The 11881-nt window shown below is 38.9% G+C and overlaps 1 protein-coding gene across 3 annotated transcripts; it reads left to right on the top strand.

Annotated features, from left to right (window-relative positions):
• Positions 1-2678: 2678 nt before the first annotated feature.
• On the top strand, positions 2679-10597 carry tank (TRAF family member-associated NFKB activator). Of its 3 annotated transcripts, none has more exons than XM_086220120.1 (8): positions 2679-2837; positions 4844-4985; positions 5320-5428; positions 5560-5630; positions 8304-8362; positions 8460-8578; positions 9018-9415; positions 10018-10597. In XM_086220120.1, the coding sequence occupies exons 2-8, from the start codon at positions 4887-4889 to the stop codon at positions 10168-10170; spliced, it is 1008 nt and encodes a 335-aa protein (XP_086076246.1). In that variant the 5' UTR covers positions 2679-2837; positions 4844-4886; the 3' UTR covers positions 10171-10597. The 3 variants fall into 3 exon arrangements, with proteins under 3 accessions (XP_086076246.1, XP_086076245.1, XP_086076247.1); XM_086220119.1 differs by having other exon boundaries at positions 8922-9415; XM_086220121.1 differs by lacking the exons at positions 2679-2837; positions 8304-8362 and having other exon boundaries at positions 4948-4985; positions 8922-9415.
• Positions 10598-11881: the final 1284 nt, after the last annotated feature.

Here is an 11881-nt window from a genome sequence, read left to right as displayed (position 1 = left end):
ACCCCAAAACGCAAGTAAAAACCTGCATCTGACCCCACATCAGAATGATGCTGGAAAAGGACACCACATCTCAAATCCCTAGGGATCATTTCTGGTTTAATATATGAGGGCCCTCTACACCACCAATGCCCCCCCCCCCCCCCCCCTTGTGTAATTGGTGAGGTCAGGAAAAGAAAAAGAAAAAAAAGTTACTCTGCTCATTTCATGGTCGACGTAAAGTATGTCGATTTTAATTGGCCGCATAAAAGATAAACAGACTTGTGTTTCCATTCAGTGTAGGTTTTTTTTTTGTTTTTGTTTTTGGGGCACAGACATCCAGAAGTGCCAGCTCTGTAATAAAATTTCCGCCTTTGGGAGACAAAAAAAACAAAAAAAAAACAAAAACAAAGGGAAGCATGAACTGAAAGACAGCTAATACTGATAGAGGTGAATGAAGTGTCTCATATACCTCAAATGCCCTGTGATCAAATCATTTTTATAATCGAAACCCCAGTCTTCACCAGAGCTACAGGACTAGGGTCAAAGCAGATTGCCATAAAGCTTGAGTTCAAAGTGACCAAGCTGCTCCATCTTTAAAGGAATTCTTTGAGTTTTTCTCTGAATTGGGGTTGTTTGTGGTGACCTGCGTATGTAAGTCACTCTCAGTGGACGGAGAGGTCAGGGAATGTCAGGGAGGGTTAAAGATGACAGCGTTTGTGGAAGGATTCTGGAAAATGATCCTGTGATGCACGCAACCGACCGTGTGAAGGTTTACTTTTAACCTTTTGATGGAGAAGACACAGAGTGCTCATCCACACATCTTGCATCACATATTTGTAATGCATCTTCAGAAAAACTGGAGCAAAATGAACAATTTTCTCAAAATTTGTATGAAAATATATCACTGCTGAAGCAATGAATTTGCCACCAGTTCATGATATCATGTAATGTTTATATTCATGCATTTAAAATTGTAAGGTGTGGAAAAAGCCAGAGGCGGTTGGTTGGTGCAGTGGTCAGCACTGTCGCCTCACAGCAAGAAAGTTCCGGGTTCGAGTCCAGGCTCGGGCACAGGATCTTTCTGTGTGGAGTCTGCATGTTCTCCCTGTTCCTGTGAGGGTTCTCTCTGGTACTCCAGCTTCCTCCCACAGTCCAAAGACATCAAGAGGGGACGAGGCTGATTGATACTCTAAATTGACCGTAGGTGTGACTGTGAGTGTGAATGGTTGTCTGTCTCTATGTGTTGGTCCTGTGATGGCACGGTGACCTGTCCAGGGTGAACCCCGCCTCTTGCCCGTTGACGCTAGGAGAGGCTCCACCCCCCATGACCATTAATAGAATAAGTGGAAAAAAAGGATGGAAAAAAGCCATTTTTCAGCGTTATTAAGAGTTTGCACAACAGATATATGAAATTATCAAAAAAAAAGTATTATCACTAAAGAAGGAATTAAATAAAAATCTGCAGATGACCTATTGATATTCTTAGCTGCAAAACAAACAAACAAACAAACAAAAACGCAAACAAACCACGAAATGTGGCTCCCAGCATGATTCCAGAGTAATGTCAGTGAAATGAAGTGAGTCCCTCAGCTGCCATCTTCTGGTTGCTCAGTGCATTGCTAGTGGAGTCTGGAACAAGTGGTTATTTTACCGAATAATCGTGTAAAATTTGAATAAGATGAATTCTTGATGATAAAATGTCATTTTAACAGAAATTATCGAGGGCCTTTATCAGGATTGCCGAGACAAAACAATCAGTCCAGAGGAGTAAAACTGTCAGTGATGACAGGCATTTCAAATATTTGCCTCTGAACAGGTTTCAGAAGTGCACTGAAAAAAATTGCTCCATGACGGGATCTGACACTTAGCCGAGCTCAAATATGATGCCTCAGCAGCATTAATCATAGCTTCTGCAACAAATAGAAGAAAAACACAGGCTACACACACTCAAATATCATCACATTTCATTCCTTATATCTGTTTATCCTAGTCTAGTCTTCTAGTACAGTCTTCTAGTGTATATATATATATATATATATATATATATATATATATATATATATATATATGTATACTAGTGTATATATATGTATACATATATATACATATATATACATACATACACATATATACATATATATGTATATATGTATATATATACATACACACACATACATATATCTCTTTTAATGTGGATTTTTTTTGTAAATGTTGTAAGCTTTTTTTGCCTTTAGGTTGACACCCCCCCCCCCCCCATTTGTTTTCAATGGGTATTGTTTGTTTTTCTCCTCTCCACCTCTCCTGACATACTTTTTCACCACCTGATTTTTTTCTATGATGCCATTTTACGTGTATGGAAAGAACGTGCAGTGAGCTGCTGTTGCATTTGCCAAGATAAAATGCAGGTTTTTACGAGCGTCTTTTTGATGAGATTCACGTGTCTTTCTCATATTGTCTTTTTCATGCCTCTGAATGACCGCGTAAACCCAGATTCGAAGGGTTAAATCCCTCGACAGAACATGTAAATGATGCACAGACATGAAGATGAAGAATGAGGTGAACTCTGGGGAAGATTGCTGGTGAGGACAGTTTCACACTGCAGACGCCGAGGTTGGAAGAACCCTCAACCGGCCTGCGCTGCTCCGAGCGGCGCGCTGATTGGCTGCCGCGGTGTAAAGGCGGAAGTCTCCAAAGCGGGGGGATTCCCCGAGGGAAGTTCCCAACTTAACTAACTAGGCTATGTAAAACACACACACTGCCATATCCTCTGTTGGTGCTTCGTAACTTTGTGTGTGAAGAAGAGGCGACCAAGCCGTGGAAGTGCCAACACAATATATTCGAATTTTACTCGAATGAAGGTAAGAAGACTCACCGGCGGCGGAGATGTTCACCGAGTTGTTTCGAGGTCACTTTACTCACCGGTTGAATGGGCTAACTAGTCTCTTACAGTTGATAGAATACGGAACTACCTGTTTTTGAACGTGCTACAGTACTTTCCTAATTCAGGCAGCTAACTTTAATAATGTAGCTCCTCGAATCACTGTATCTATCACGAATACTGATCGATGACCGATGATCCTCCAGCTCATTGCATCTTCCATTCCAACTACAACGGCGAGTTTAAATCTTGCAGGCTACTTTAAGTTTATGAACAAAGTAGGAGATTCTATTCCAGCACCTGCAGGACAAGGAGAAATTAGGGCAGAAGTATTTCTTGATATATTCAAAAGTTAATCCGATCATTTTTTTCTTCTGAGAATCCAGAAGACACTGAACTGAATACATATATGGTAATCAATGAAGAAGAGGTTGTAAGTTTTTTGCATAATTATGCGTTTGCTTTGCTTAATTAAACCCTCTGGCACTGGTGTTTAATTATTATTTTGAGCATGTGTAGGGTTGCAGCTATGGGGCTGAATTCCCAACTTTGATTGTTTGTGTGTGTGTGTGTGTGTGTGTGTGTGTGTGTGTGTGTGTGTGTGTGTGTGTGATAAACTGAATTCAATGTATCATCTATTGAGAGAAGTCTTGTTATTTGATTGCAAATTTCAATACCAAAGAAGTAAATCTTCATGTTATTATTTATTTAAGTTGTTGAGTGCAAAAAAAGAAAAAAAGAAAGCCAGTGTGATGAAAGCAAACTGAGGATTTGAAACGTGCAAGTTAGGTTAAACCATATTTTGGTAGATTGTATTTTTTTAATACATATTCAGAGTTATGAAATTGTTTACAGGGTTCCTATGGAAAAGTCATGTAAAATCAATATAGCTATATCCAGGCCTGAAATAAGGTTTTGAAAAGCCAGAAAGTGTTGAAAGAATCATGAGAATCTGCTTAAAAAATATCTGCAGATTGGATTCAGTTAAGACATTATGCAGGTTAATGTATCAAACCAAGCTGCTTGTCATTCATTCCAGATAAATGTGCACTGTGGCTGCAGAAGTTTGAAAAAAAAATCCATTTGGGATTATTTTTGACTCATAGTCAGATCTAATTAGTTATATTAGAGGGAATGTTCATTTTTTTACATCACAATTCTCTTTTTTATGTATAAAAAAAAAACAACACGAAAATGATAATGGAAACAAAGATGTTTTCTTTACTCCGTAGTATGTCCTGTCGAGGCTGGACGTCTGTGCATCTGTACTGCAGTATTTAATTTAAGGTGGTATTTTTACACATAATTAGCGGTAAACAAATACCGTGTCTTCCTGAGATATGAACATTTCAGTGGGACTTTGATGAAAACCTGTCATATGTTGAGAGAGATGTGTGTATTTTCATGCTTAAAACAGATCTTTCGGGGAATGCATAGCCATGAGAAATGTACTTAAGTGCACAGGAAAAATCCCAGGAATCTATTGTTCATAAATGTATGTCTGAATCCTGTGTTCTGAGTGTGTGAACGTATTCTAGGAGCTGAAACTTAACCCCAGCGATTTCAGATGTAGCGCAAGTTTCATTTTGTTTAATCGGTATCTGAAAAAGGTATCGATCGGGAACTGTTGTAAAAATGATTGACTGAGGCTCAGCGTTAGTGGCTGCGACTTCACATCAGTTATCATTCTTTTGCTTATTTAAGCTGTCGGGCAAATAAAAAGCAACCAGACAGAGAATCTCAACTGCTTTGGTTCATCAGTCCGTCTCTACTCTTAGTTCCTAGTTTTATTCATGATAAAACATTTGTTCCTAACATTAAATCCTTCTGTTGTCATTCCTTTATGATTACAGTCATGTTATCCTGTGATATTTGTCAAATAACCCTCTCTGCGAGCGCAGCGTATTTCAATACAAGCTCCAATGTTATTAACTTTTGTATATGGGCCGTGTGTTTTCTCTGGATTTGTCATCCCTGTCGCTGCAGGGCTCATGTCTGCCCTGTCAGTGATGATTGCGGAGCACACGGCATGGAAAGGAACATTGGAGACCAGCTCAACAAAGCTTTTGAAGCTTATCGCCAGGTCTCCATCGAGAAGGACAATGCTAAAAAGGAGCTGCAGCAAATGGTAATAACACAAAGAGACATTTCTATCTTGAACCGAGCCAAACCTTTACAAAATAACACAAATAAAACTTCGGTTATAAATGACAGATTGTCTTAAATACCAGTTTGACAGGAAATGTCTGCTAATGTAGTTGCTGAAAGTGTGTTTACACTATTTAAATAACAGTCAAATGGCAAAAACAAAATCTGCTTCGAAGACACGATAATGACTTAAATGTTTACGAGAGAATGTGACACACACACAGATGTATAGGCACAGAGCAGATTGCAGAGATGCTCGCTAGAAAGAGAAAAAAAATAACAGGAACCTTTTTTTTTCCCTTTTTTTTTTGCAGACTGAATATTATGAACGACACACACAGAAACTTCAAAAGCAGATCGAGGACCAGCAGCAGCTGATTTCAATACTTGAAGCTCAGTTGTTGGCAACAAGGAAACCAGCAGGTTAGTGAGACGCGCAGACGTGAAAACTGTTAATGCATTTAAGTTTCTTGGTTATTATGAGAACATTACACTGAATCAGTGTCTGCTTCATGGCGCTGCATCGCTCATTTACGCTCTTTTTGCTTTCTAAGGAGAGATGAAATGTGAGCCTTGCAAGCATGTGGTTGACGGGGCCAGCGCTTATAGGAAAACACAGTACTCGGTATGTTCACTTTACTGTCTCTCCTCTTTACATCTGCACGAAGCTGAAAGATAATAGCCTGAATTATATTGATTTTTGTTTTCTTTTCATTGTCACACCTGAAATGTTAAAGCTTCCTCTCTGTCTCTCTCACACACACGCACACACACAGACACACGTACATGTTGGTTGTAGTTCTGCTTAGAGTTGCTGCAGTTGTGCCAACGAGGATGTTGCAGGAAGACTTTCTGCCAATTGCAAATGGATGCAGCAGTAATGACCAAGCTCAAAATAGGGTTCAATCAGCACGCGATGCATCCAGACTGCCTTCGTCTCCTCGACTGTGCTGATTCCAGCAGCATTTTTTTTTTTTAAAGTGGAGCCTGATCGATACAGGATTTTATTGTGTTTTAGGCATGCAGAATTCTGACAACAATAAAGGATTTTTAAAGACAGAAATAGCAGCGGAAGATGTTGAAGACCCCGAATTAGTATGTTTTATTGTCATGTATGGCAGCAATATTGAAAACTGAACACATGCGTGAAATAAATCTGCAGAAAACAGCGCAGGACATTAAGCTGGATTTACTTGTACAGGGTCTCTTACCTAAAAATAATGCCTTTATCTAAGAAATAATGTCACAAGCAGAAACAGGATGAAACAAAATGTGAAATGATGGAATAGTTGGTGGGGGGGGGGGGGCAAACAATCTCATATAAAGTTTTTCAACTATATAACCTCGGTAACAATGGGGTTTACAGCCCAGCTCGACTCTTGAAGTTCCCTGTTGTCGCTGACTGTGATTGATAAGATATGATAAAACTTAACTGATGCCACAGCGGGGAAATTCACATGTTACAGCAGCTCAGAAAGTACAGGTGATTAAAAAAAGAGTGAGGGGTAAATAAAATACAAATAAAGAAAAAAAGACCAAAGATATAGAATGTACTTTATTAAAAACTACAATCAAAGACAACGTGTACATACAGTGCAACTTTTACAGATAATGTACACACACACATGTAGATATAGATATATGTTGCAGTGTACACTTAGTGCATAAAATATTATTTGTATTAAGTGTTTGAAATATATAAAAACGATTATATTATTGTGTTGAGAAAAAAATGTGATATTATTCAACCTTGCGTGTGAAAATATTTCAGAATTAGCTGGTGAATGAAGTGATCAAGATTCAGACGTGCTACTTTACCAATGCTGCTTTTGTTATAGTTATAATCAGAAGTATTGTGCTAAAACAAAGTTTAAAAAAGCCTCTCCAGCCATTATGTTTATTCAACAGATTGGAAACACTATTTAGGGACCCGCTAAATGAAATGATGCGATTAAAGTGAGAGAATAAACGCCACCGGAGGGTCTGCTTCAGCCCTCACCGCCGTTTACTTCTTCGCTTCCGTGTGCATGATCATTTCTGCTGTTTACCAGCTGCAGACAAATGTTATGGAATGTGAATCATCAGACTCAAGCTAATGGGATTAGTGATTCTAGGCATGTGTGCCTCGCTGCTCGTGTTCTGAAGCACAAACAGGGCCGACACGACTGCTGTCAGACTGACTCAGTAAAAGTTTCCCATTGTGTTCTCAGTTATCATCCAGGTATGAGAACGTATAATCCTGCACACACGCTCAACTCTGTTGTCAGGGTGATGCTTTCAGGCAGGTTAATAAGGACAGTGTGGAGCTGCAGTGCTCTCTGGTGGACAAACTGTATAAAATAACATCAACTTCAATCAGGTTTCATGATAATTAACAGTCACACCAATTTATCCACAATCAGATCATTAAATTGCAAAGTACACCAGGCTGGTGATGCATCGGTCAGGCTCTACTTTAGCAAAGCTTATTGTAATGGATTAGTTGTGATTAAAATTCTGCAGGATGTTCCATTTGATATTAAGATACATACAAATGTACCTATTAATTACAACAAAACAACCCCAAAAAATGATGAAAGAACAAATCCCAGCATAAAAACAAAAAAAATATTTCAATTACAGGTTCGGCAGAAGCTTGACGACTTCTTCTTTCCTCTCTGCACATTTACAGCAGCCGCCAGTCTATGAATAGGAGGGTTTTTGTTAACTTTTTAAAACAAAATTTCATACTTTGCGCATAATTTCCTTGGTTAGATTCTGAGTCCTTCATATGTTTCACAACACTTCCATACATGTGAGAGATCTGTATAAGGTGTCCACTTTTGTTTCACAAGATGGAGCTAGAGGATTATATCATTGTACAGCTCAGCAGCTGGAGCCTTCCTGATATTTCAATTGATATTGTTTAAATAATACTGCAGATGCACTCAGGATACACTCATATATATATACATATATATATATTTATGTATATTTATGCATATGTTTATATATACATATATGTATACTGTATATGTATGTATATATGTATATAATGTGAATATATGTATGTATATATGTGTTTGTGTATATATGTGTATATGTATACAATGTATGTATGCATATATATACATATTTGTGTATGTGTGCGTGTGTATATATGTGTGTTTGTGTTTATATGTGTGTATATGTATATAATGTATGTATGCATTATGCATAAATATATATATATATATATATACATATATGTGTGTATATATATGTGTGTGTATGTATTTTTTTCTAATAATTGCTATGAATGTAATGTGTCTTTTTTCAGGAGAGTATGGGCACTGTTGCTGTAGCTCCTATTAAGCCAGTCAACAGCAGCGTTGACTAGTATGTCTCTTTCTTTGCACAAAGACCTTTTTGAAACATGCCCACTTCAGTCAAAGCATGCATTTTTCCCCTCACTTGTCCTTTATTTGTTTGTCAGTCACGACATGCTGGATGCATTTGAAGCAATTCAAGGGACGTTCTGGCAGATTCGGTCTCTATCTAGACGACAGAAAGATCACCTGAAACGCTTCCATGGAGGAAATGATGCTTCAAATGGTAAAACTTGACCTTTTGTTTTTGCAAAACCTGAACCAAAATAAAGTTATCGGTTCTGTAACTTCAATGCAAATGTGACTTGAAATATACTTTTAAGTGCCATGAAAACGAATAAGTTTTGCTGTTGCTTTTGTTAACTAGGAGTGCAACATTGGTGACCAGCTCTTAAGATAAACTAACAAAAAGCATGATGTTAGCTCAGTCGGCTAAAATGTATTATGTTTATTCCTGTAATCATTCATTTAATGTGTGTTTAAAAAACGTTTTGTTTGATACATATTTGAAAAGACCTGTCTAAGAATGATTTTTGAGTTATTTTCCAACATTTCTAAATCCTTGCCAGCATCAAATGTTCTTAAAACTCGCTCTGGAATGCATCAGCGTGATTGCTACCAACGAAAAACCGAGCAAAACCAAATGTCTTGCTGCCGTCTGACAGATCAGCGGTTCTCCATGCCTATCCAGTGCACAGACCGTACAGCCGACGCAGAGACGGCCTTTCCCTCCGAGCTGAGGGCAGCAGTGGATACCCCACTCCCGCCTACATCTCTGGCATCCCGCGGCGCCAGCCCCGAAGATAGGGACTTTGTAGACTCTCTCACCAAACTCAGTGTCAAATTCCCGCCCTCTGAGGACAGTGAATACGAGTTCCTGAACAGTACCCCAGAGAGACACATTGGCCTGACCATGCCCATGAGGCGGCCTCGCACCAGCGTCCCTTCAGCAGTGACAGAGGAAGAACCGGTGGAACTGCCGGTACCTTTGGTCTACCCTACATTCCCCTCCCACTCAACATCACCTTCGCTCTCTCAGGAGAGCGTACGAGGACCGCAGCAGGTGAGAATCACAGGAGAAGGTCTGAGAAAACTAGTAGCAAATTATCAGTCTCTGATTGGTCTTTACTAATGGAGGGGTGAAACAGTGTGAAGTCCAAAAAAAAAAAAAAAATCCCTTTGGCTTAACTTGAAGCACATTATGGTGTAATGAGAGCTGTTTTTTTTTTTTTTTTTTTTTTTAAACTGAAGCATGGATGCTCTGGTTATATTTGGCATATTTGCTGGAACGTGTGAGCCAGATGGAAGCACATTACAGTGTCAGAATGGGAATATGATGCTTTAGTTGGATTTTATGTGCTGATTTGTACCAATTCTTGTTCAAAAATTGTGAATGACACACAGTTAAACCTAAAAAGTCCGTCTCACAATTTGAGTCCTCTCCCTCGGATTGATGCGCAACGTAAACGGCGTAACAATTAAACACTAGCTTAAACACTAGAGAATAGCCTCAGCGGATGTTCCTGCAATTCCTGAAATCAGCAGATAATTTAAAACAAAACAAAAGAAAACTCCAGCACAAACAGTTTGCTTTAACAGAGTGTTAGGATTGTTTTTTGGAGTATGAATAATATATTGTTCTCTTTGGTTGGTCCTGCTCTGCAGCCTCTCTGGAGCCCTGAGCTGTGTGATGCAGCTGACGTGGGGACAGAGCTGGCGACGCCTCAGAGCAGCAGCCCTGATAAATGCGCTTTCTGCAACGCTGTGGTTCCCCAGGACCGAATGAACAGCCACCTCTTCTCACATTTCGACAAATGACAGAGGGAGCGGACACACTGACGAGCCAAAAGCCTCAACTACTCCAAGACTTACTGTAAAAAAAAACAAAAAAACAAACAAAAAAACCACAACAACGGTCCAGTTCTTCCTGTCTGCCATGATGCCATGATACGCCGGACTGGATTTTGACACTGCAATAAGACTTGAATCCATTTATTTAATAGTGAAGAATTTAATGGTACAGTTTCAATCCCCACGTTGAGATATGACTGGAATGCTATAATATGGGCAAATAAAGCCAACATTTACTCTTACAACCTTTTTTTTTTAATCATTTGAATCTTCTTCATCTTGGATAGAAAACTAAATCCTTCTATAAGACGGACCAAAGTGTAATCATGTTTATTTAACATTTATATAATTTTATTTTGAAATATAATCTAATAAATTGCAACAATTTCTTCCATCATTGTCATTTGAAATATGAAATACTGCCATAATTCTGAGGACACCTTTACCAGCCCCCTCTTTTTTTTCCTCTCCACTTCCATATGTTGAATCTTATACATGCCAACAATATGCATCCAGTCACTCATCTGCTAATGATTCAAGCTCCTCTAGAACGTTGGACTTGTTCATTACCGCTATTTCCAAACGAATTCCACCTCATGCTGCATGCATCGGCGCAGTAACTCCGACTAGCTGTTTGCCTCATTGTTGATGCAGCTTTTGAAATATTTCCAACTTTAAAATCAGTTGGAAAAAACAAAAAGTTCTTGCGCCATATGTTCACTGAGCCTTGAAATTGGTTTTGAACAGAAAACAACACATAACATCAGGCGCAAACACATTAGACCCAATTAGCCCAATTACCTTGATATTTGTCCACTCATGATTTTTACCTTTCTGCGTAATTAATTTTGATGTATCTGCTTATTTGAATGGTTGAGTGAAGACTCTGTGACGCGCTTCTCCTCTTCCAACAAAATGAAAAATCCAAGCCTTCTGGATCATGATAAGCACATTGATGGATTACTTTTTTCCCCCCTCATCTTTATAATTCCACTGTATTTATTCGCACCTTTGCAAAACAATTGCGGTGACTTTGATGCAGTGAAAGTCAGATGATACTGAGGAATCAGAGGCGCTGTGTGGGTTTCCTTGTGCAGAGAAGACCTTGCAGAGTAGATGAGCTGGCGTGAAGACATGCAGTCGACCTTTTCTCTCTTTCTCTCTCTCCTTTTTCTCTCCTCACAAGTGTTGGATATTATAAATTACTCCTAATAATCAAATACGGCGTAATAGACTGATTGATTTGTTATTTTAACCTAAACTGATATTTGGCACCGAGCCTTTCACTGTGTTTCATAAATAGCTTCATAAGGGTGCGCTATCAACTATTCTCAACTAATGAGCAATTAAGACACAACATATCATCTACGTGAAGGAGAAGCGTGAGCATACGGTTTGGTGCAAAGCGAATATTACGTGTTGGTGTAATTTAATGGGCCAAGCACAATACATGTTTATTTTATGACATTTTTTTATGGCAGTGACATAAACCACATAATTTTACATTTCACAGCACAACACGGACAAGGCGGGGAGAATTTATTCAGATGAGTCTGGCTAATACATATCCCTAATGATCTTCTCTGGGTAATCTGTGAAGAGTTGAACATTGTGCAGCCTACATGCTTTTCTCTCCGGGATCATGAACAGCTGCTTGCTCATAATTATTTTGTCATTC

Source organism: Aulostomus chinensis, chromosome 12 (genome assembly GCF_037954235.1).
Source record: "Aulostomus chinensis isolate RoL2024-O1b breed Wild chromosome 12, RoL_Achi_v1.0, whole genome shotgun sequence".
NCBI classification, from domain to species: domain Eukaryota; kingdom Metazoa; phylum Chordata; class Actinopteri; order Syngnathiformes; family Aulostomidae; genus Aulostomus; species Aulostomus chinensis.
Note: the sequence above shows the minus strand (reverse complement) of the source record. Positions and strands in the feature narration are given on the sequence as shown.

Excerpts from the sequence above, each read along its gene's own strand:
- tank (XM_086220119.1), top strand. The coding sequence starts at position 4,887 with ATGGAAAGGAACATTGGAGACCAGCTCAACAAAGCTTTTGAAGCTTAT. Across the intron at positions 5,631-8,303 it reads ATAGGAAAACACAGTACTCG|GAGAGTATGGGCACTGTTGC; the intron begins GTATGTTCACTT and ends GTCTTTTTTCAG. Across the intron at positions 8,579-8,921 it reads AGGAAATGATGCTTCAAATG|CATCAAATGTTCTTAAAACT; the intron begins GTAAAACTTGAC and ends AATCCTTGCCAG.